At 38.1% G+C, this 23,040-nt stretch overlaps 1 protein-coding gene across 1 annotated transcript; it reads right to left on the reverse strand.

Moving 5' to 3' along the window:
• Positions 1-169: 169 nt before the first annotated feature.
• Positions 170-22,740, reverse strand: LOC109793232 (type II inositol polyphosphate 5-phosphatase 15). Its single transcript, XM_020352698.3, has 12 exons — positions 21,808-22,740; positions 10,209-10,461; positions 8,839-9,631; positions 7,213-7,337; positions 6,773-6,857; positions 5,434-5,599; positions 5,291-5,331; positions 4,943-5,195; positions 4,088-4,211; positions 2,686-3,046; positions 653-1,025; positions 170-536 (listed from the first exon to the last, which is right to left on the reverse strand). Exons 1-11 carry the CDS (start codon positions 22,553-22,555, stop codon positions 666-668), a joined length of 3,309 nt encoding a protein of 1,102 aa, XP_020208287.2. The 5' UTR covers positions 22,556-22,740; the 3' UTR covers positions 170-536; positions 653-665.
• Positions 22,741-23,040: the final 300 nt, after the last annotated feature.

The following is a 23,040-nucleotide window of genomic DNA, read 5'->3' on the forward strand; positions in this document are numbered from 1 at the left end:
CGTAAAAAATCATATAAAACTATTCAGATATTTATCTAGAATGCTTTAGGGTGGAACTTTTAAAAGTATTTGGTTAAACTGTATATTTACAAGCCATTTCGCCAATGATTATTGGATAACAAAATTTTTAACTCGACTATTTCTTTTGATGGCAAAACATTCAGAAAAATTTTTAATAATAACCCATCACGTTTTTTTAATAGTATTTGACTTAGGTCACAATACAACAGGAAGTCGATTAACAAAATGGACTTCCATTATACAAAGTTCCAGGCAAATAATGAGATAGTAACAACCATCATTCAAAGGACACACTAAACTGCAGCAGCTTTACCTGCAGTAACAGTAGGTCACTGGATTTTCCCTTTCAATCGCAGCTTGTGTTGTTTGATATGATACAGTCATTTACAGAATAAATTGGGCTCATTTCTGAATAAATTAAATCATGGATAAAGTAAAAGCTGTCTCGTTTGCCTTGCATCTGCTTTCTGTACAGTTCAATCATCTCGATGATTACAAGTTGGGTCACAAGCTCCCTATGATTAGAAGGAAAAAAAAAAAAAACATTACCAAACATAATCAAGATGGTTAAAAACTTATTGCCTGTTACAAGACTATTGTTCTTCCACATAAAATAGTTACAAATACTCACATTAACTGCTGCTTTAAGGGCTATGCAATTTCTGTAGCTGATCAACCACATCATAAGAACTGCTGAATGGTTGGAAATCAGATCGGTGTAGTAAAGTTCCTTGGATATTCCTGGAGCCGTCTGGTTGAGTGTCAATCATATGTTTTTTGTTGGATGAATAACAATGGTGAACACGGACTCGGTGACTTCTCGGCTGGATAGTGTAATTGCCATGCACCTTAACAACCAAAATAGCTTCCTTATCTCTGGAGTCTTCACACCAAGAATTTTGTACAACACCGTCAACAAACACTTCCAGAGTCTCAAATTCTTCGTGATGCACTGATACTTCGACAATTTGATCTGGTCTTATTATACCAGTTGCAGGACTCACCTGAATTATAAAATGTGAACATAATTATCAAAAGGTGCATTGCAATGGAGAGATGACCTATCTGAAGCGAGAATAAAATGTATGATGTTGATCCACAAAAAAAAAAAAAATGGCCATTGTAGTTAACATTTTTGTACAGAAGCCATTAGTCATAGCCAATTTTTTTTTTCTCGGGGAGATTTTTGGTTATCTTTCTCGAGGATTTAAAATGCAAACCACATCACATGATGAGGCTGTAACAGCTCAGCTCTGGCCGGCCACTATAACTACCACACAGCGATGGCAAATCAAATTAGCTCACAACAGTTGCAATGTGATCGCGACTGTGAGACAACCACAACTGTAATTGCAATTTAAAAACTTAAGCTTTCACATTGCCTTTATGGAAAAAAAATATATATATTTTCTTCTGTCAGGGTCAAGTGATTAATCTCAAACATGGCGCCGTCTTCTGTCTACATATTAGTTTGGAAAGAAACGTCCAATAATGCATTCCTATATTACAATAAAGACTAATTGGGTTGATGACTTAGGTTACTATAATAAACGTTTTCAATACTGCCAAACTTGGGCTGGTATTGCTTCTCTAACTTAGAAGAATGTACTGATGAGGAAAATAAAATTATATATATATATATATATATATATATATATATATATAAAGTAAATATAAAATGGTTAAAACATCTCCTACTGTCAGAAGGTATTTTAATTTCCATTTGAATTTTTGGACCTCATGCCCTGTAGAATACACAACAATTATCTTCCCACCCTGATTATCTAATATAAGAATAACAACCATGCATTATCCCATTGGTGGAGTCAGCTATAAGGATCAATAAATGCCATTGAGTTATAAGCAAAGTCTCTTTTAGGTTGTCTTCTACTTTTTAATCAAACTATCCTCCATTTGACCCGCATTTCACAATTCACACTATGGAACTATATATAGATGCTGATTATGCAGGGTCAATTGCTAACAAGAGATTCACCTAAGGATATTGCACGTTTATAAGTGGAAAATTGATAACATGGAGGAGTAAAAAGCAAAATATAGTTGCAAGATAAGTGCAAAGGTAGAAATTAGAGCCATGGCTCAAAGGGGTGTTGGGTGTTATGGATGAAGACTGTTTACAATGACCTTAGAAATAAGGTATGAAGCTCCTATGAGACTATTCTGTGACCACAAGTCTGTCGTCAACATTCCACGTTCAGTTCAGCATGAAAGGACAAGCATGTAAAAATAGATTGGCACTCGTTAAAGAAAAATTAGACTATGATCTTATAGATACAGTGTATATCCCTTAGTTGGCTAATGTATTAACCAAAGTACTTCCTGTGTTGTGATTTCGAGATCTTACTAGTTAGGGATGATTGATATTCATTCACCAACTTGATATTAATAGATTTTATTTTTTTATCTTCAATTAGCCTGCACAAATTCTTAAGCTCTTGAGAATTATAAAATTTAGTCTCTTGAGGTTCCAGAATTGAATGTTATAAAGTATATATGAGTGATTTCATCCATTTTGTCAGTATCAGATTAGAAATAAAAATTAGTTCTGAGTTTCCTCTTTTCAAATCTCTCGTTTTCAAGTTCTTTATATAACCATAAATATTTCACAAAAAAACGAAATTTATTTTAAATAAAGAATATCACCTCAAGCCACCTTGGGAAGCCAAAGGAACCTCTCAACTGATGATTAGTAGCCTTCTGATCCCCTGTAACTGTAGCCTGACCTTTGCAAATTATTTCAAACAAAGCATTGCCTTCTGCACATTTATTTGTAATACGCAAAATTAATGTGTCCAGGTTTTGAAGAATTATGTTGTTTGTACTAATGATAGCTTCAGGAATCTTGCATAATTCTTTCAGAAGACGTTTAATTTTCTCATTTGACTCGAGAATCTCTCCAAACTCCTGTCTCCGGATTGATTCATCTACTCGAGCAATATCTGTAGAAAATATGCAGCGGACAGGCTTGTGGTCACTATCTGTGACATCCATGCAAGCTTCATACCTGTTGAAGGTGAGATGGCATTAATCAAAACGAAAATTGAAAGAAATACTTCCACTCATGTTTTTCTAAAATATTTTAGAGCAATGCTACACACTCAAAAAGGTTAAATTTGACCAATATTTCGATAGGACCCCAAATGCAAAAGGTTCTCAATTTAGCACCTATATAAATGCACAATTGTTGAGGAAGGAGGAAATCAGATACAAGATTGAATCTATGTGTTTACACAGAAGAGGCTCGATTATAAATAGACACAGTAATGATTACAAGAATCAACAAATATCCTAATTACCTACACTTTTACATTATATACATATGTTCTAACACTTTCCTATTGTTGAATTTCGCACAAGCCCAATTTGAGGAGTGCAGACTTAGTGGATTGTAAACAAGTGCGAGAGTTTTTCCAAAAAGGTCTAGACATTCTTGAACACAAAAATCCAACAATTACAAGATATGGTTAGCCTATACATTATGTGTGTATCTTCAGTCAATAACCATTTTCAATGACGTCCTTGGCATCTGTTGCTGTTATAACACTGTTAGATTAGCATGGAGTTATTGTGAAGTGCCATGGCCAAGTAGAAACTAATTGTCACATATAAGGACAAAATATATAATATTTCCAGTCCCTACACATGATACTTATAATTGCTCCCTGAATTTTATTGAGTTATAACAAACAATACTATAACAAAATATTAATTTATGACCAACTTGTAAGTAATTATACACAAATTAAATAACAACCTGTTTTAGTATATGGACCAAATTAAAAAGAATATTACATATAGACAGCATAAATATGTTTTAGCCACAAGAAAAATACAATGAAATATATACAAAATTTGTTATGAATCAAGGGTGGTAGTTATATAAATCAATAATGATACCAACTTGCTCTAGAAAAATTATTTTTAGCTATCAAGCATTTCCCTTTTCAAAAATCTGAAATTCAGTATACTAAAGATAAGAAATTTGTAATCAGTCTTGATTTGCTTCACACATCTCGTAATAGAGAATATACACAAGAGCACTCACTGCAATACTGAAGAGACAACAGGGCACTCTAAACTGCACTCAGCCACCAAAGAACTGCAGCTATCACGATACAAAATTCTGTCACACCAGGCAGGGATGCGTTTCTTTTCACCAGAATCATACCCTTCAAGAAACAAATCATACAATCATAAGTCATACCCTTAAAATCTTGAAGCAGCACTGATGGAAGAGATCACAAATATTAGCAGCAATGATTGTAACTTGAAATGATTCACCCTTTACTATCTAATTGTTAAAACAGTTATTGTCTCAAGTGTTAGCATTAGGTTATTCAGAAACCAGATGTAATCTGTACTTGTAATGCTCTCTTAAACTAGTAATATATGTATACACACATACACACATAGGGAGACACTGCCCTTTAGTTTATCCATTACAGTATATTTTTCCTACCTTCCTCACTCTTTACACTTATATTATAGTCTCTAGAGCAAGCCTCTAAAAGTTACAAGAACCCACAATGATGAAAGTTTTAAATACTATTAATCAGATTCAGATGCCATCTGTGAAGAGAACTCCAAAAATTATTACTTTTGTGGTGCGATTGGAATTTTTCATTTCATAAAAATCTGGATATATTTTGTTCTTTTCTCCTCCCTTGTACTGTATGCTGTGGATGTTTTTGATCTACAAATGAAAAAAAAATTGTAATTGGAACTGCATGATTTGTGGAAATGCTCTATTGCAGAGCAACCCACATCTTCATGATTAAAGGAGAAATGTAGCAACTCGACCCACATCTTTTACACATGACTGTTTCCATCTCACTTTTTAATGCTAAAGTTTCCTTTCAAATTTGAAGACCATCTGTGTGTGTTTTAGGTGGGGACCAACCTGCCAAACCAGCTTGGTGTCTTTCAAACTTGTATGTGGGAGGAAACATTATCATTGCTTCACGCATTCCTTGGAAGACATTCCCAGCTTCCATTTCTGCTCGAAGTTGATCCCTTTCTCTAAGCCAATCAAAGCATCTTTGAGAAACGAAATCTCTTGCTTCGTCATATGAAATGTCATCAAGCCGATAATTAAAATCACCGAGAAACACAACCATGTCTGCCTCAGATAACTCAGGCATCCCTTCTGCGGACTGGAAACCAATCTCAAGAATCAATGCTTCATCCAACTATCTGAGTGCATTATAAAGCATTACTTAGATGAATAAAGTGGACAGTATGCACATACATTTGTACCACGAAACATCGGAACAGAAGATGAAGTGCCAGCTGCAATAGAAAGGACCAATGGCAAGCCAGATCTATAAACAGGCCAAAATAAATACATGGATAAGGCAAGTGAGAAAATCAAGAGTAGGCTCAGGAAAGTACCAGCTGTAGTATTTGAGAGGTTTGTTGGCCGACTGAAGGACATTGTTCGATACACATGATCAAAATCTGCATTGCGACGACCAACAGCATCTAAATGTGCAGCAAAGTGACAATTAACAAAGCACATTATCCGATCATACACCCTAATCCTCAAACCAACAGCTCCCTGGTGAAACAAACATCTCCTATGTCAATGAACAGAATAAAAAAACTGAAACAAAACTAGTGTTTGCAGGAAAATAATATTTTTGCACGCCAAATATAGAACAATGTGACAGTGTTGCCAATAGCACCACCATGGCATAGCATTTTTGGGGGGTCACAGCCAGCATAAAACCTATGGCATGACATTCAATGTGGAACCACCTTAGTTGTAGCATCCATGGCATGTGGCATGAGCCATACCAAACTGGTCGAAAAGTGCATTATTTTCTTAGAACAGCACCAAGCTTTTGAGTTGCTTCGAAGTTCTTGAGAACAGAAACCTTCACTGACGTCGGAATCATCATTAAAGTATCAAACATACTCCATACTGTCTATTTTCTTTTTCATGATTTTGATTATCTGATGAAATCACAGAGAAAATTGCTATGTGCTCTGCCTCTCCCTGTTCCTCCATTATATTCAGTTTTTCATAGTTATGTTTTATTTTCTTTGAATGAATTGGTTCCATGCTTCAATACGGAAACTAGCATGCCATGTGCCATGCTTTTCTCTACAATTACTAGTTACTACCATTAACCTCCATATGCCATTGGAAAAACTGTAGAGCAATTCTGAATGGTGATTTTCAATATTGGCAGCAAATTAATAATCACTAATGAATACACTACAGTATGACATGTCATAACTGAAACACAAATACTCCCAATATCTATCAGAAGATTTGCAGATCCTATTTGCTTTATATATATATGTGTGTGTCTCTGTGTGAGTGCTACATGAAATGATGAAATTCAAGCCAAAGTCATCAACTAATATCATACAGCTTATCTCGTCAGTGGACACAATTAGAGATAAAGTTTCAATGGATATAAGATATGATACTTGCAGACCACACAAAAGCAAATTCCATCATGGGCTTGCATTACAGAATTCGTAGGATAGTATTCTGACTGTTTGCTTTTACTTTGAATTGCAACACACCATAAAATCTAGTAGAGAATCTAGCAATAGCCTATGATATTTAAGTATCCATGTTAGACTGTTCAATGAAGCCAAAGCTGACAATTATGAGATCCATGATAATGACCAACTGCCACATCTTAATACACACTTTATTAGCAAACATGAAGTGATGGAAACACAAGAAACAGCAGAGCAGACAGTACAGGCTCACCTTATTGCCAATAGCACGTCCAAAGCCACATGGAACTGCTGCCACATCAACATCCCCAACATGAAATCTAATGTTGGTTTTAACCCTGAAGAAGAAAAATTCAAGTACTATAGGTGAAGAGAGCAGCAAAGAAGAATTTAGATAACAATGACACAAATTCAAATTGAATGAAAATAGTTGATATTTCAAATTAGGACACAATTAAGAACCCAACCTTCAGTGATCCATATCCATATCTTTTGAACACAAATAGCATTCATTACTAGTAGGAACAAAAGCAAACAATAATCTGACATAACACAAGCACTTTAACATACCAATACATTTTCAAATTGCTAAAATTTAACACATGTTATATATGCCTTGTACAAGATAACGTGCATTATTTCTGACAATAAACCTTCACCAGCTCACATATACTCCTACTCATAGATACTCACCACACAGCAATGACCAAGCCAGCAAGTTGCCTGGATCCAATACGTTCAAATGTTGAACCTTCATCTAATGTTTTGTCTATCATATCCAGCCACCACTGCCCAACAGAACTTCCCTCCAATCCTACCTATGTTTGTGAGAGATGGGGGGTAGAGGAGGGTTATAAGCAAGAAAAGTCAGGCAAAACCATTAATTATACTATATATATTTATGTGTATATACATAATAACATGATGACAGTAACAACAGAATGCTGACAATGACGCATGAACAATCCAATGATCCGTAAAATTTCCATTGGACAAAAATCACAACAGAATCTTTAATGATTTTCAGTAATCCATATGCTAATAGGAAGAAAGACTCAACACGAGACATTCTAAATCATTTTGATGTGGAGCACTATTATAATAGATCAATCCAAGAAACTCCTCAACCATTTATAAGTACCTTATGCAATATCAAGGATTTTAGATCAACTGGATAAATTATAGAATGAAGAAGCACAGGATTACAAGTAGATGAATGGATACAGGATTTGGAATTTAGTGCAGCATCATTGGGAAGAATCATTTGCAGCAGCGAATGGTGTTCATGGCCAAAACGTAACCAGGTTTAGGCTGCAATGATCTCATAGTTTCATGAAATTTTAACCAGGTAAAAGAAACAGAAGATAAATGGCCCACAATTTATCCTTATTTTCCCTCAAGAATAAGAAATTTCCAAATTTCCAAATTACTACTATATAACATCTTAGCCTGGAAGTTCCTTTGCCAAACAGTAACCTGCATTGCAGCTCTGACAATAAATTATTTTCACCTGATCCCCTCTCCTCTCATCATTCTCTTTATAATGACCATGTTGTTCCTGTACTTGAGTTATCTCAAAGGGCACTTTAGACGCATTGATGTGCTAAAACTTGAAAATATGAAAGATTGTATGACAAGGAAAACCAGCTGACAGAGAGGTGTAGATTATTTGGTCTCACCAGGGTCCTGTTTCCTTAAGTTTTTTTTCCCCTTCATAACTAACAGGAAATTATTTTGAAGTGAAAGATAAAAGGTTAAAAAAAATCAATGAGATAAAAGTCGATCTTTCTCAAAGTGCAATTATGGCAGTAACTAAAACAATTTTATAAACTATAAGTTTTGAAGATTTTTTTTACAGAGAAAGGGTATTAGAGTAATTAAAGTTTTCTTTCATTTCATTTGTACTTGATTTTGCAGTACCAATTGAGGGCACAACATAAAATCACCATTTAATTCCTAACCATACAAAAGATGAAAATAGGAACGATCAATGTGTTGCAAACTTGCAATTCCTTACAATCATTCATTTGATTTTCTCAATTCCAATCAGATTTCCATCAAAATCATTCAATTAGCCAAAGCAGTGGTAGTAGAGTAGAGAAAAAGAACCATGCATGCAAGTTATCATCTAAACTGCCAACCTAATATCCCACGAATATTTAGTAAATTCAAATGTATTAAAAGTTAAATCTCATGATAAGGGAAAAACAACTGAATGATTCACGCTTCACACAGCAACTACTTCGCTTACAACTACAAGTTGTCTAACAATAACATGGTACTATTTTTTTTAGCATTATTACAGAAAATGTGACTTACAGTTTCTTTAGCCGCAGACATTGCGAGAAATCCAGCACCCATTTCGACCTCTTGCAACCCAACAACAACAAGGCTAACATCTGAGGCCACGGAACCCAGCCATGAAGTAAGGGAATCTAGAGATGCTTTTCCTTGTCCAACATTCCAAGTGCCACTCAATATTTTTATATTTTCTATTTTAGTGTATAAAAATTCTTTGCCTCCCAGTTCTGAACGCAATATGCTATCAAGAGGTCCTGGGGAGGTGATGTTCCATCCACGTATGCCACCATGGTTAGCCAATGCAAATACATAACCAGCACCAACTGTCATTTTAACAATTGGACTGCTATGAGCCACCCATCCCCCAATTAGATTACCCTTGAGATCCAATACCTGGACAGTACCACTCACATAACCTACCCAAATTTGCATGCCAAAAGTACAAAAACACTGAACAGCAGATGAATGGTAAAGAAAATCTTGTAAGCGATTTCCATTTCCATCCCATTGCACCAGTAGTCCACTTGTACACCCTGTCCAAATCATTCCATCTATTGTTGCCACTAGTGCTTCGGTTCTCCGATTATCATCCCCAAAGCCTCCCTTTGCTGCAACTCGACGAACAGCATCTGCTGCCCCCATTATGGCATTCCGTGAACGCTGAAAGAATCCAATGGAACTTTGTGCTTTGTCTTTTCTTGAACTTGAAACAAGCTCCACCGAAAAGTCTTGAATTGAGGACAAATCTGACCGATTCTCAATCTGTCCATCTGAATTGAAAACTTTCAGTAGCTCTCTTGTACGAGCATCCCTATAAATTAACAAGCACTAGCATACATTAAATTGAAAGGTATATACACACACAGAGAGAGTGAAGAAGAGAGAGAGAGGCATAAGTGATGCAAACAGAAAAGAGGAAGGATAATATGGCAATGAAGTCTCAGTTAGTTATGATTTCATTATACATCCCATGCACGTAGAGCACCATCAAGAGACAACAAATCAGAACAAAACAGGACATACACTATATATAAAATTATAGAACATGCAAATATGAAATATCTAACCCACTAGCTGTTAGCTATGCTTATTTTATAAGGATTTATATCATAGAACCAATGTCTTGATATTAGCAAGATGTAAGCCAACTTTTAGAAATTTAAATGAATATCTGTCTGTCAATTAAAAAGGCTAAGGCACTTTCTTAAACAAAATATATACATTTACTATCTTTCTAAAATAATAGATAATAGCATACATATAAAAGTTGTGATCACAAGATAGGAAAAATCCTAAAATAGTTAATTACACTAAAATGCCTAAATATAAAAGAATCAACCATACTAGCGTTCAATAACACCATAAGAGGTTAGGAGAGAACATCTCACCACAAAGCAAATGAAAAATAACCAGCACTCCACACCTTTGCTCTTGAATTATCAGATACTAAGTACTTTACATCTGAAGTTAGCATGTTACTAAAGCCGTTTATAGATAGCTGACTCCTTAAGTCAACATAGGACCTCTCCACGAATATTACAGCACTGTGCCTTTCCTCCCTCGTCAGCTGAATAGATTTTTCAACAGCCTCCCAAGGCCATATTTTTATAACTCCTCCTTCTGAACCCGACCACAGATCCCCTGGATTAACAAAACAGAAAGAGAGAATAATGTATAACATTCACAACCATGTGAATTAACCAATGAACATCAGGTCCCACAGGCAATATATTATAAAAAAATTCATATTATGGTCTCTAATAAGATAAACTTTTGCGGAAGCACTAATAAGAGAGAGAAAAATAAGAAAAATAGAAATAAGTTTCTCCATAAAACTAAAACTAGCTTATACACAAGTTAAAAATAAGATTTTGAAGAAGCTAATAGGACAAAACTTGTACAAATTAGTAACCTAAACATCAGCAGCATTTAATTTTCATAAACTTCCACTCCAAGAAATCTTAAATAGTTTGGATTATCTTAGTACAAAAATGAGTAAACAATTTAATTTAGTGCTTATACAAAAAGAGCTTATTATATGAGAGTTTATACTTATGCCATAAGCAATCGAAAAACTTTACTGTAAAACTTATTGAATTGAAATAAGAGACAAAAAAAACTCATAAAAAGGTCATAAGATACTTTTGTAAACTTAACCAAAATACAAATTCCTTCAATTTTCAACTTAAGGGCTTACATCATAAAACAAGTCCAAAGAAGTTCTGCAAAAGTTTTTCTAAATGCTCAAAACAGCCTATAATCAACATCTTAGGAAGTGTTTGACCAACCTTATTTTGGACTTCCCTTTTTCATATAAGAAACTTTTGAAAAGTTAGTTTTTATTAATAAAGAACTTTTTGAGTTTTTTTTCTATTAAAAAAAAAGTAGTTTTAGAAGCTTTTGACTTCTACTTTTTCTTCTTTATTTTAAATCTCAAGAACTAAAAATACACTATCCACGAAATTTTAAATTAAAAGTAATTTTTAAGATTGAAAATTTGTTCCCTCTATTTCTTATTATGTTTGTTTAAGAAAATAACTTAGATTCAAGAATGAAATTAACTTCTTCATTTATTTTAAAATTATTTATACCTTCTTAGCAAGACCTCTACTAATATCTCTTTTTCATTAACGATAAGTATGCAAAGTATTTAAGAATTAAGTGAAAATAAGTACATGATTAAAAAATAGTAATTAATATTATCCTAAACTTTTAAGTGGAGAGATAAATAGAAACAAAATCTTCTTTCAAAGGTAAATAGATAAAATATATATATATGGAGAGTTACCAAACAATTCTAATTTTAGAATAAATAATGTATGTAAAGGTTTTTTTTTATAGGTAAATCTTAGTGATTAGTATGTTACGTGTGTAAAGATCTTCTACCTTGTCATTCTATCATAAAATGTTATACATAATATATTTTTTTACTTCTATAATAGTTATGGTTGATAGTGTAAAGCGTTTAGGCTAAACATTCACGTTTATTAAGCTCGTAACTTTAAATTTACAATCTGATTTTTAATTTCAACTTTAAAGCATTAGCTTGTAATTGCAAAAACTAAATAAACAAAGCTAAACAAACACCTACGATACCAGTTAACAGCTATAAATTATCCTATAGTCTAAACCAGCCTAAGTATAATAGTAAAGTAGTAGAGTTAAAACTAAAATTATACTTTTATATATAATACATGCACTAACTTCAATTTTTACAATCTAATAAAACACGGTAAAGGTCTTTTACACTTTTACATTGGGATCCAATCACAATTCATTTTAATTTATTGATTTTTATAATAATTACTTTAAGCATGGATTATATGAAGAAAATTTGTTAACTTTTATAATAAGAGAAAAAAGTTTATACACCATCGGTGTGAAATAATTCTTTACATTAATCAATCACTGTAGACCCCTAAAATTGTCCGGGTCGGAAATAAAACTCGAAGACCCTCAAAGATCGAAGGAAAGTCAGCCAGAAGGACTCCTAGAAGACCATAGGATGGCTATCTGTAGGTTTAGAGGTCTTAGAGTAGCTTAAAATAAGGAAGTGGAGGGAATGAAGCCCAATACGGCCGTACTAAACTTAATACGGCCGTATTGAAGCTTCAATACGGCCGCAGTGAACTCAATACGGCGTATTGAAGTTTCTGAAACTTCAATACGGCCGTACTGAAATCAATACGGCCGTATTGAAGCTTCAATACAGCCGCAGTGAACTCAATACGGGCGTATTGAAATTTTTGAATTTCAATACGGCCGTATTGAACTCAATACGACCGTATTGAAGTTCAAAAATTTCAATACGGCCGTATTGATTCCATAGCCCGTATTGCGCCTGTTCCCTATAAATATGGCGTCATTTTGACGTCATTGGACACTTGGACACACAGTTTTAACCCTCTTCTTGAGTATTCTGGGTTTTTTTGAGCAGTGCTCTGCCTAGAAATCACTCGGAGAGTTGATCCGACGAAGTTTTTGAGTTCTGAGCATTTTGCTTGAGTCTCGAACTAAGTCGAAGGGAAATCCATCGGATTTCCAAGTCAAAAATTATTTTTTAGGAAGGAGTGAGCGGGCTTGTAGAGCGAGGGAACGCCAAAAAGCTTCCCAGTTTTACTTGATATATAAAAAGCACGCTTCAAGAGGTTTCTTTTCTAAAAATCCCTTCTTTTACTGCTTTCTGTGTGCATATTAAACTGTCATCATGTAGATAGTTAATTTATAATTGCTTAGAATAAATAGGGGTAATTTAGTAATTTTGCACTATTATTTTTAGAAATAATCTGTCATAGGGAACCCGAAAGGGGCGCTGTGGGGTGCTAACACCTTCCCCACGCGTAACCGACTCCCTTACCCAACTCTGGTTGTAATGGCCGAAGTTGATTTATAAAATCAATTGCCTTATCCCTTTTTCCAATGTTTTGAGTAAAACATTGGTGGCGACTCCACGAACCCTTCCTTTTTATGAAAACCGCTAATCCATGGAGGGTCCCGCTTGGGATTAACATGGATTGGTGAGACATTTAATAAATAAATTGGATAAGATCGACAAGGTCTCAGTTTGAGAATAAGTCGTTCTAATAATCCAATACATTTTCAAAACCAATATAAAAGCGAGCTCGACCGTCTTCGCGACAGCCGAGGCCCGTTTGGGCCGGTGGCGACAGATGGCGACTCCACTGGGGAAGCCTCGAGAGTCAGTCCCATTTAGTGACAGATTGTTTTTAACAAATAATAGTTAAAATTACTTCATTACCCCTTACTTGTATGATAACATGATTTATTTTTGTGGCTTTAAATAACTGTTGTATGTTTAATTTTCGCAATTGTTTGAAATATAAATTGCACACAAACCTTTGCACACAACAGTTCCCTCTATACCCGGGGGCATGAGTGATTAACCATAGGGAGTGGATGTTAGTACGGCCGGTTGTCGAATGGGTCTATAGGTGCCCGTAGACCGTTGTCGGAAAACATCACTCAAGGTGATAACCATGAACTTGAGTCCGACGGTGCGTTGGAGCTTTCCATCGACCTACGATGAGAGGAATTGGGTCCCTATAATGGGGGCACCTTGGGGGCCTTGGACTGGTGAGAACAGTTAGAACCACCTTGAATATGCACCATTTCTGCAGGATACCCCTACCTCGTGATTCGCTCGTGACTGTTCGTGGATGAGTGAATTGTTTGTGTAAATGTTTATGTGCAATTGTTTGTGCATTAATAATAAACCTCGTGATAAGGTCTAAAGAATAATCCCCATGCATGAAAATACCATGACATGAGAGGAAAGACCATGTGTGGAAATATAATAAAAGTGAGGAGCATGTACATCATTACCAATAAGACATCATGCATCCTCATAGACCATGCATTTTAGGTTCACCAATACCCTCTCGATGTGAGTAAAAGGGACCCATGACTATTGAGATTCTCCGTTGGGGAGAGATCATAGGCTAGGGAGGGTGATAAACCTTCATCTTAAAAAGGCAGCGCCTTAAAGTTGGAGTCTTATCAAGCTCACATCGAGAGTGTATTCATACCATAAATTAATTAGATTAAATATTCATTTTTAGAAAGTGGCTGGTCATCTCTCTGTCCTCACGCGCGCGCAGAAAATCAAGAAGATGGACGCGTTGGAGGAACAAATTAAGAAGCTTACAGCCGAGCTCTCACAGCTCAAGGAACAAATGGCGCAAATGATGGAACTCATGCGTCACCACAACATACACGAAGCTGAGCACAGTGACCATGAGTCCCATCATGTTGGAGGAAGAGTGGAACAAGAGCTGAAAAGTGGGAAGCTAGCTGAACCTTCCCAATCATTTAAAGCTAAGAAGACCTTTGGGAAGAAGAAGGAGAGAGGAGTCAGCGCCATAACCATTTCCTCATCTTCTTCCACTTCGAAGTCAAGAAAGTCGCAATACAACCCTGTGAAGAAGTTTGATAAACTTCCGACCACATATAGCGACCTCCTGCCGAAGCTAGTGGAAGCACGTCTTCTAGCTTACGTTCCACTAAAGAAGGTTGATCCACCTCATCCCCATTGGTACAAACCGCAAGACAAATGTCTATACCATTCGGGGGCACCGGGGCATTCAACGGAGAACTGTAAAGCTCTCCAATACAAGGTCCAAAGCCTTATTGATGCCGGGTGGATCACTTTTGATTCAACAGCGCCCGACGTGAGCAAGAATCTTCGGCCGAAGCAGGAATAGAGAGAAGAACAAGCCACGATAGGGTCCCTCTGCATTTTTCTTTTTCTTAGGGACTCATGATCAGTACCCAAGATCATGAGAACCTTTTCATGTAAATAAGGGTTTTTGTACAGTTTTAATACATATCAATAAAGAGGCATTTTTCACACATTACTCTCTCTTTTGTTCTTTTCTCTCTTTCCTCATTAACATTAATAATTCTAAACCTAAACAGAACCAATAAAATAATTATGTCTGTAATTGTTCGCTCTGACCGGGATCCGAAAGTTGAGGATAAATGGGTTGAGTTGGGCAGTGATGAGGAGACCATTTCTCCGGATCTGCAAAGATTGCTAGATTAAGAAGCTCGTCAAGAGAAATTGGAGACTGTGAATTTGGGGCATGGCCGAGAGATAAAAGAGGTCAATATTGGGACCCATATCAGTGATGAAATAAGGACACATGTTTCCACTATGATTATAATAAAATCATTCTTCATTGCTTCTTTTCTTGCTTATAATAAAATTCTAAACCACATCATTTTTAAACCTGTTTGAATAAACATGAATGAGGTTAAAATCATCTTAATAATAATAAACCCACATCATTTTCATGTGGAGGTGTGTGTGACAACTTGGAGCACCTTCCCTTGGCCTTGACAAGTGCCATCATGGATAAAAATAAATCCTTCAAAATAAAAGAAGCTCGGCAGGAAACCCAAAAAGGGGACTACGCAAAAATAAGAGCAAAGAACCCGCTAGGAATCCCACGAAGGGGTGACCTAGGCAAAAATTAGGGTTACAAAATAATGAACAAAAACAAAAGTCCGCTAAAATACCACGAAAGGGTGTTTTAGGCAAAAATAAGGACAATCAAAAAACAAAATAAATCCTTGATGGTACCATGAACCGAATTCAAAAAGAAAGGTTCAAGGGAAGCTATCCAAGTTGTCAAATCACAACACGACTTTTTAACTTCATAAGTGTTTAATCAAACAAGCCTAAACACATAAGCCTACCTTGGCCATCCATTCTTACAAAAATCATTTTTGAAAAATAAATCCCCTCTAAAACACAAACTTTAGAACAAAAATATCTTTCCTTTCTCTTCTCTCTTGTCCCAAAAGATTTTAGAATAATCTAGTGGAAGCATGGAGAAATAAATCATCACTGAAAATGGATCTAATCTGAATAATAAAATGGTGGAAGAACTGTGCCAAGAATTCAAGATCCAACACCGCAACTCTTCCTCATATCGGCCAAAGATGAATAGGGCAATCGAGGCAACCAATAAGGACATCAAGAAAATAGGGTAAATGATGGTTGCCTCATTTAAAGACTGGCACGAGATGTTACCCTTCACTCTTCATGGTTATAAGACTTCAGTACGCACATCTACAGGAGCTACTCCATTCTCCCTCGTCTATGGGATGGAGGCAGTTCTACCCGTCGAAGTCAAGATACCTTCTCCAAGGGTAATCATGGAAACAAAACTTTCCGAGGTAAAATGGGTTCAAAGCCGATACGACCAGTTGAACCTTATCAAAAAGAAACGGCTGAACGCCATATGCCATGGTCAAGCCTATCAGAGGAAGATCAAAAAAGGCTTTTGACAAGAAAGTCCACCCTCGAGTCTACCATGAGGGAGAGTTGGTAATGAAGAAATTGCTACCAACTCAAAAGGACAAAATCGGAAAGTATGCCCCAAATCACGGAGGACCATACGTGGAAAAACGAGCCTTCTCAGGAGGAGCATTGATCCTCACAGACATGGATGGAAAAGAACTTCGATACCCAGTCAACGATGACGAGGTAAAGAAGTACTATGCTTGAAGACGTTGCTTGCATAGGCCCGCTAGGATGAAAACCCAAAAAGGGCGTCCTAGGCAAAAGTTAGGGCAAAATAAAAAGCCCGCCAGTACAAGGGTACTAGGCAAAACAAAGGCGAAATTATCCCCGCTAGGATACGTCCTAGGCAAAAGTTAGGGGCAAAAGAATAAGATGTAAAAGCAAAGCAAGCAACGATCGCTTGAATCGAAAACCGAAAGGCGGTTCAAGTGATTATCTTCTAGAAGCAAGCGTCTTGCAGCACCTGCGCTCCTGGCTCAGGCATCTCACCCGAAGCAACTAGGGAATGTAAAGAGCAACAATTACAGATATAATTGTTAAACCCAATGTATATAGCCTACCCTGGCCAGCCATTCTTCAGAAATTCCTTCTGTATATCTTTCTGTAAAAACACTTGTGAATATTAATAAAATATCTATTCATTTCTTTTCTCTCTTGACCATGTGATTATGCCTCTAAATTGGTATTTCTAAAAAATTGTATGAAATTCCTTAATAATCGGTCAATAAAGAAAATTGGAGGGGTTCCTATAAAATCCATAATCTCCTGCATAAAAAGCTCACAAAAATATTCCCTCACGTCGATGACAGAAATTCCTCCAAGAAAAGGAGGATAGGGAGAGCCATTCATTTTTCTAAAAACATTAAATAATAAAACTTGCATTTGTGCATCACACACATTAGTTGCACATTCAAAGACCTTATCATGAGGCAATTGCATAAAATAGAAAAAATAGAAAATTGCTTGTGTATGACAGCAGTCAACAAAAGCCGAAAACGAAAAAGGCAAGGATACAAACAATACTCCTCAGTTTGTACAGAATAATTGAGCCTGGAGAGGCTTGCTGAAAAAATACTTCCTCAGAATAATTGAGCTTGGAGAGGCTTGCCGAAACAATACTCCCACAGAATAACTGAGCCTGGAGAGGCTTGCCGAAACAATACTCCCACAGAATAATTGAGCCTGGAGAGGCTCGCCGAAATAATACTCCCCAGAGATATCTCAGCTTCCACTCACGGGCCAAATTCCCCAGTGAAAGCTATCAAACCAAGATCAGCAAAATTCCCCAAGGGAGGCTTGATCATCTAAACAGAATATCCAAGTCGAAAGGACTTAAACTTCCTCAGTGGAAGGTAGCTTTCCAAACGAAGAGTGAAGCTAAGCCTGAAGAGGCTTTCTAAATAATACTCTGGGATACATAAGAACTTCAAATCCCCAGTCGCCTACACAAGAGGCATTCCTTCAAAAAAAGGAAAATCAAAAATCCAAAATAATCATTCCCCAAGTGGAATCCGGCTCTCAGCCAATCATTGAATGTCAAGCTGATACGCCTAACAGAAGAGGCCAATTATAACCAAATCCCCCAGCGGATAACAGCCTACACAGAGGCAGCAAAAATCAGAAAATCCAAAAGAGATACCCGAATAAGGATAACCGGGATACTCAACCAACGTCAAAGGACGTCAGCCAATCATAAGGCATCGCTCACATCAGAAAGAGCATCTTCGTGTCTACACCCCAAGGAAACAGAAATTCCTCAATGGGTACCAACTACGCAAAGGAAAGTTGGGACACAAGAACCTATGAGTAACTGCACATCCCCTAGACGGATCCCTGCGTTATCCAGCCCTCAGTGGCACAAAATCAGAAAAAACGTCAAAGCAGCATAGTGGACTGTGGAGACAAAAAAACCATCTCAGATCCCTGGAGAGGGCAAACTCACATTGCCAATGTCGTCAAGAACACGGAGGCAGACCCTGGGGAGGGCAAACCGCAGACCCTGGAGAGGGCAAGACTCACGCTACCAAAGTGACTAGAAGCACGGAGGTACGCAGACCCTGGGGAAGGCAAACCGCAAACCCTGGAGAGGGCAAACTCACGCTACCAAAGTGATCAGATGCACGGAAGTACGCAGACCCTGGGGAGGGCAAACCGCAGACCCTGGAGAGGGCAAACTCACGCTACCAAAGTGATCAGATGCACGGAGGTACGCAGACCCTGGGGAGGGCAAACCGCAGACCCTGGAGAGGGCAAACTCACCCTGGAGAGGGCAAACTCAGCCACCCCGGAGAGGGCAAACTCACCCTGGAGAGGGCAAACTCGGCCACCCTGGAGAGGGCAAACTCACGCTACCAAAGTGATCAGATGCACGGAGGTACGCAGACCCTGGGGAGGGCAAACCGCAGACCCTGGAGAGGGCAAACTCACCCTGGAGAGGGCAAACTCAGCCACCCTGGAGAGGGCAAACTCACCCTGGAGAGGGCAAACTCAGCCACCCTGGAGAGGGCAAACTCACCCTGGAGAGGGCAAACTCGGCCACCCTGGAGAGGGCAAACTCAGCCACCCTGGAGAGGGCAAACTCACCCTGGAGAGGGCAAACTCAGCCACCCTGGAGAGGGCAAACTCACCCTGGAGAGGGCAAACTCAGCCACCCTGGAGAGGGCAAACTCACCCTGGAGAGGGCAAACTCAGCCACCCTGGAGAGGGCAAACTCACCCTGGAGAGGGCAAACTCAGCCACCCTGGAGAGAGCAAACTCACCCTGGAGAGGGCAAACTCAGCCACCCTGGAGAGGGCAAACTCACCCTGGAGAGGGCAAGACTCATGCTACCAAAGTGACTAGAAGCGCGGAGGTATGCACCAACCTGGAGAGGCTACTCAACAATTTTCCCACCTGAAGACACTACAAGTCGGAAGGATGGCTTATTCCCCGGACAATTGGGTCAACTCCTTTACTTGTCAAACGGTACACCAAAAGGTCGTTTGACTAAGTAAAGGGGGGGCAGCTGTAGACCCCTAAAATTGTCCGGGTCGGAAATAAAACTCGAAGACCCTCAAAGATCGAAGGAAAGTCAGCCAGAAGGACTCCTAGAAGACCATAGGATGGCTATCTGTAGGTTTAGAGGTCTTAGAGTAGCTTAAAATAAGGAAGTGGAGGGAATGAAGCCCAATACGGCCGTACTAAACTTAATACGGCCGTATTGAAGCTTCAATACGGCCGCAGTGAACTCAATACGGCGTATTGAAGTTTCTGAAACTTCAATACGGCCGTACTGAAATCAATACGGCCGTATTGAAGCTTCAATACAGCCGCAGTGAACTCAATACGGGCGTATTGAAATTTTTGAATTTCAATACGGCCGTATTGAACTCAATACGACCGTATTGAAGTTCAAAAATTTCAATACGGCCGTATTGATTCCATAGCCCGTATTGCGCCTGTTCCCTATAAATATGGCGTCATTTTGACGTCATTGGACACTTGGACACACAGTTTTAACCCTCTTCTTGAGTATTCTGGGTTTTTTTGAGCAGTGCTCTGCCTAGAAATCACTCGGAGAGTTGATCCGACGAAGTTTTTGAGTTCTGAGCATTTTGCTTGAGTCTCGAACTAAGTCGAAGGGAAATCCATCGGATTTCCAAGTCAAAAATTATTTTTTAGGAAGGAGTGAGCGGGCTTGTAGAGCGAGGGAACGCCAAAAAGCTTCCCAGTTTTACTTGATATATAAAAAGCACGCTTCAAGAGGTTTCTTTTCTAAAAATCCCTTCTTTTACTGCTTTCTGTGTGCATATTAAACTGTCATCATGTAGATAGTTAATTTATAATTGCTTAGAATAAATAGGGGTAATTTAGTAATTTTGCACTATTATTTTTAGAAATAATCTGTCATAGGGAACCCGAAAGGGGCGCTGTGGGGTGCTAACACCTTCCCCACGCGTAACCGACTCCCTTACCCAACTCTGGTTGTAATGGCCGAAGTTGATTTATAAAATCAATTGCCTTATCCCTTTTTCCAATGTTTTGAGTAAAACATTGGTGGCGACTCCACGAACCCTTCCTTTTTATGAAAACCGCTAATCCATGGAGGGTCCCGCTTGGGATTAACATGGATTGGTGAGACATTTAATAAATAAATTGGATAAGATCGACAAGGTCTCAGTTTGAGAATAAGTCGTTCTAATAATCCAATACATTTTCAAAACCAAAATAAAAGCGAGCTCGACCGTCTTCGCGACCGCCGAGGCCCGTTTGGGCCGGTGGCGACAATCACGAATCACCATACATAGTATTATGTTGATTTTTATAATAAACACCCTAAAAGTCATATCAACGATGAATTATAATTAATTGGCAATATAAAACTTTTTACATTTACAGTAAATTACCATTAAACCATTATAATAATAGTACTTCTTAACATACATCTCATTCTTTTACAACTCATTTACATCTAATTTTTTCCCTATCTCTCACTACATTTCTAATCTTATCACCTATCACTTTCTCTCTTCATATTTTCTTTCTTATTATGAAGAAAAACCCAAGTACCATTGATAGATATAAGGTCAAAATAACGCATATAAGTGAGAACAAATATCATCTTACAAATCAAGTTTGTAAGATTTGTTGGAGTTCAAGTGTGAAGTAAAGTCCCACATTGGTTAGAGTTGGACATGTTGAGTAATATATAAGCGAGAAAGACACATCTATATAATGCCTTAATGTTTTAGGATATGTTATGGTATCAAGTTCATTTGTGTGACTTACTCACTGCGCATTATGTAGAATGCTCCCCGATGTTAAAAACTAAGTGAAGTACAACCAAACATTCTAAGACTTTTTATCTGACTCATCATTCCATCCCATTTTTTTTATTTTTTCTTAAACTTTTACACTAAAAATATATGTCGATTAAACACTTCATTCTAAATTTAAACTATTATTTTTATTTTCAATTTTTATAAACTATTTTTAATTTCAATTTCTTTATAAATTATTTTTAAATTCAACTTTAAAACTTGTAATTGGAAGAAGAAGAAAAAATGCTAAACAAACACCTATAGCACGAGATAACACGGCTAACAATGATCCTAATCTAAACAAGCCCAAGTATAATTGGTGCAGAGCAGTAAAGCTAACAGTGAAGAGCGAAGACTGACCATAAGAGGTGAACGTTAGGGAAAGAACAGGGCCACGGTGAGCCTGCCAAGACAAGCTTTCCTTAAACCGATTGCTCCAATCGCAGTTGTTACCATCGTCCAAACCCTCATCATCCATCTTCCAGCACCTAATCTTCCCATCCCTGTGTCCACTCCACACCAACCTGTTCCCCTCGTCCGCAACCAAGCACAGCGTCGGCGAACTCCACACCGACTCCCGAAACGGCGCGCTCTCCTCGTCGCCGCTCCGCACAACGCCTCCCTCTCCGACGCCGCACCACGACGCGTAGAGATCCTTGAAGTTCCAGAACCGCACGCCGCACTCCGACGCCGCCCACAGCTGCGACTCGGTCGCCGCAATGCTCCGCAGGAAACGCCCAATCTGAGTCTCCCGCAGCGGGTGCGGCCGCAGCTCGAGGCTCGGCGGCCGCGCCGGGTGAACCGCCGCGCGCGGCGGGAGGCGGAAGATGCCGGCGGCGCCGCCCTTGGCGACGAACTCCGGCAGCGGAGAGGCGCGGGAGTCGGGGGAGTTGCGGCGGTCGGCGGAGAGCTTGCGGTCGAGGAACTGGAGCATGTAGTCGAGGCGGCGGTTGGTGGATTGGATGGAATTGGAGGGCGAAACGTCGTCGTCGGAAGAGGAGGAGTGGAGGTATCTTCTGGAGGACGTTTCGTAGTCGAAGGTTGTGTGAGAGTGAGAGAGTGGTGAGGAAGCGACGTCGCTTTGGCGCAGTGGCGATGGTGGATCCATTGGAATCGATTACGACGATCGTGTGTGAATTTGGGAGAGAAAATGGTGTGTGTGGTTATTTGCGATTTGATTTGATTTGATTTGACTTGAATTGGAAGAGAGAGAAATAATAGGGAGTGAGTGGGAGTTCGGTCTGAAGCGGAGAGGGACAAATCAAACAAATTTCCAGCTGAGCCTGTTCCAACCATCCACCCTATTCTTTCCACACTTTTTTCATGTTAATTATTAATTATTAATTCCACTTTCCCAATATTTAATAGGTTATATTTAATTATTTGTTTAGCAAACTTTTGTCTTAAATATGCACGTTACCAGGATTTATTTTTTTAATACTTATGTCTCTTGTTTATTTAAAATGTAAAGATATTGGATTATTTTTGTGCTATTATATCTTAATTGACCAAGACATATATTTCGTTGTATGTTTACCGGTATCCTACACCCGCGGATGCAGGGTGTTTCTTGTTTTTTTCTCTATATTTTTT

This window comes from Cajanus cajan, chromosome 7 (genome assembly GCF_000230855.2).
Source record: "Cajanus cajan strain Asha chromosome 7, NIPB_CcT2T_4, whole genome shotgun sequence".
NCBI lineage: Eukaryota > Viridiplantae > Streptophyta > Magnoliopsida > Fabales > Fabaceae > Cajanus > Cajanus cajan.

Bases quoted from the DNA above. Each gene is read 5' to 3' on its own strand.
- LOC109793232 (XM_020352698.3), bottom strand. From the start codon at position 22,555: ATGGATCCACCATCGCCACTGCGCCAAAGCGACGTCGCTTCCTCACCA. The intron at 9,632-10,208 runs GTGAGATGTTCT...GTTAATTTATAG, and splicing joins TATTTTTCATTTGCTTTGTG to GGATGCTCGTACAAGAGAGC. The intron at 7,338-8,838 runs GTAAGTCACATT...TCACAAACATAG, and splicing joins TGTCTGCGGCTAAAGAAACT to GTAGGATTGGAGGGAAGTTC.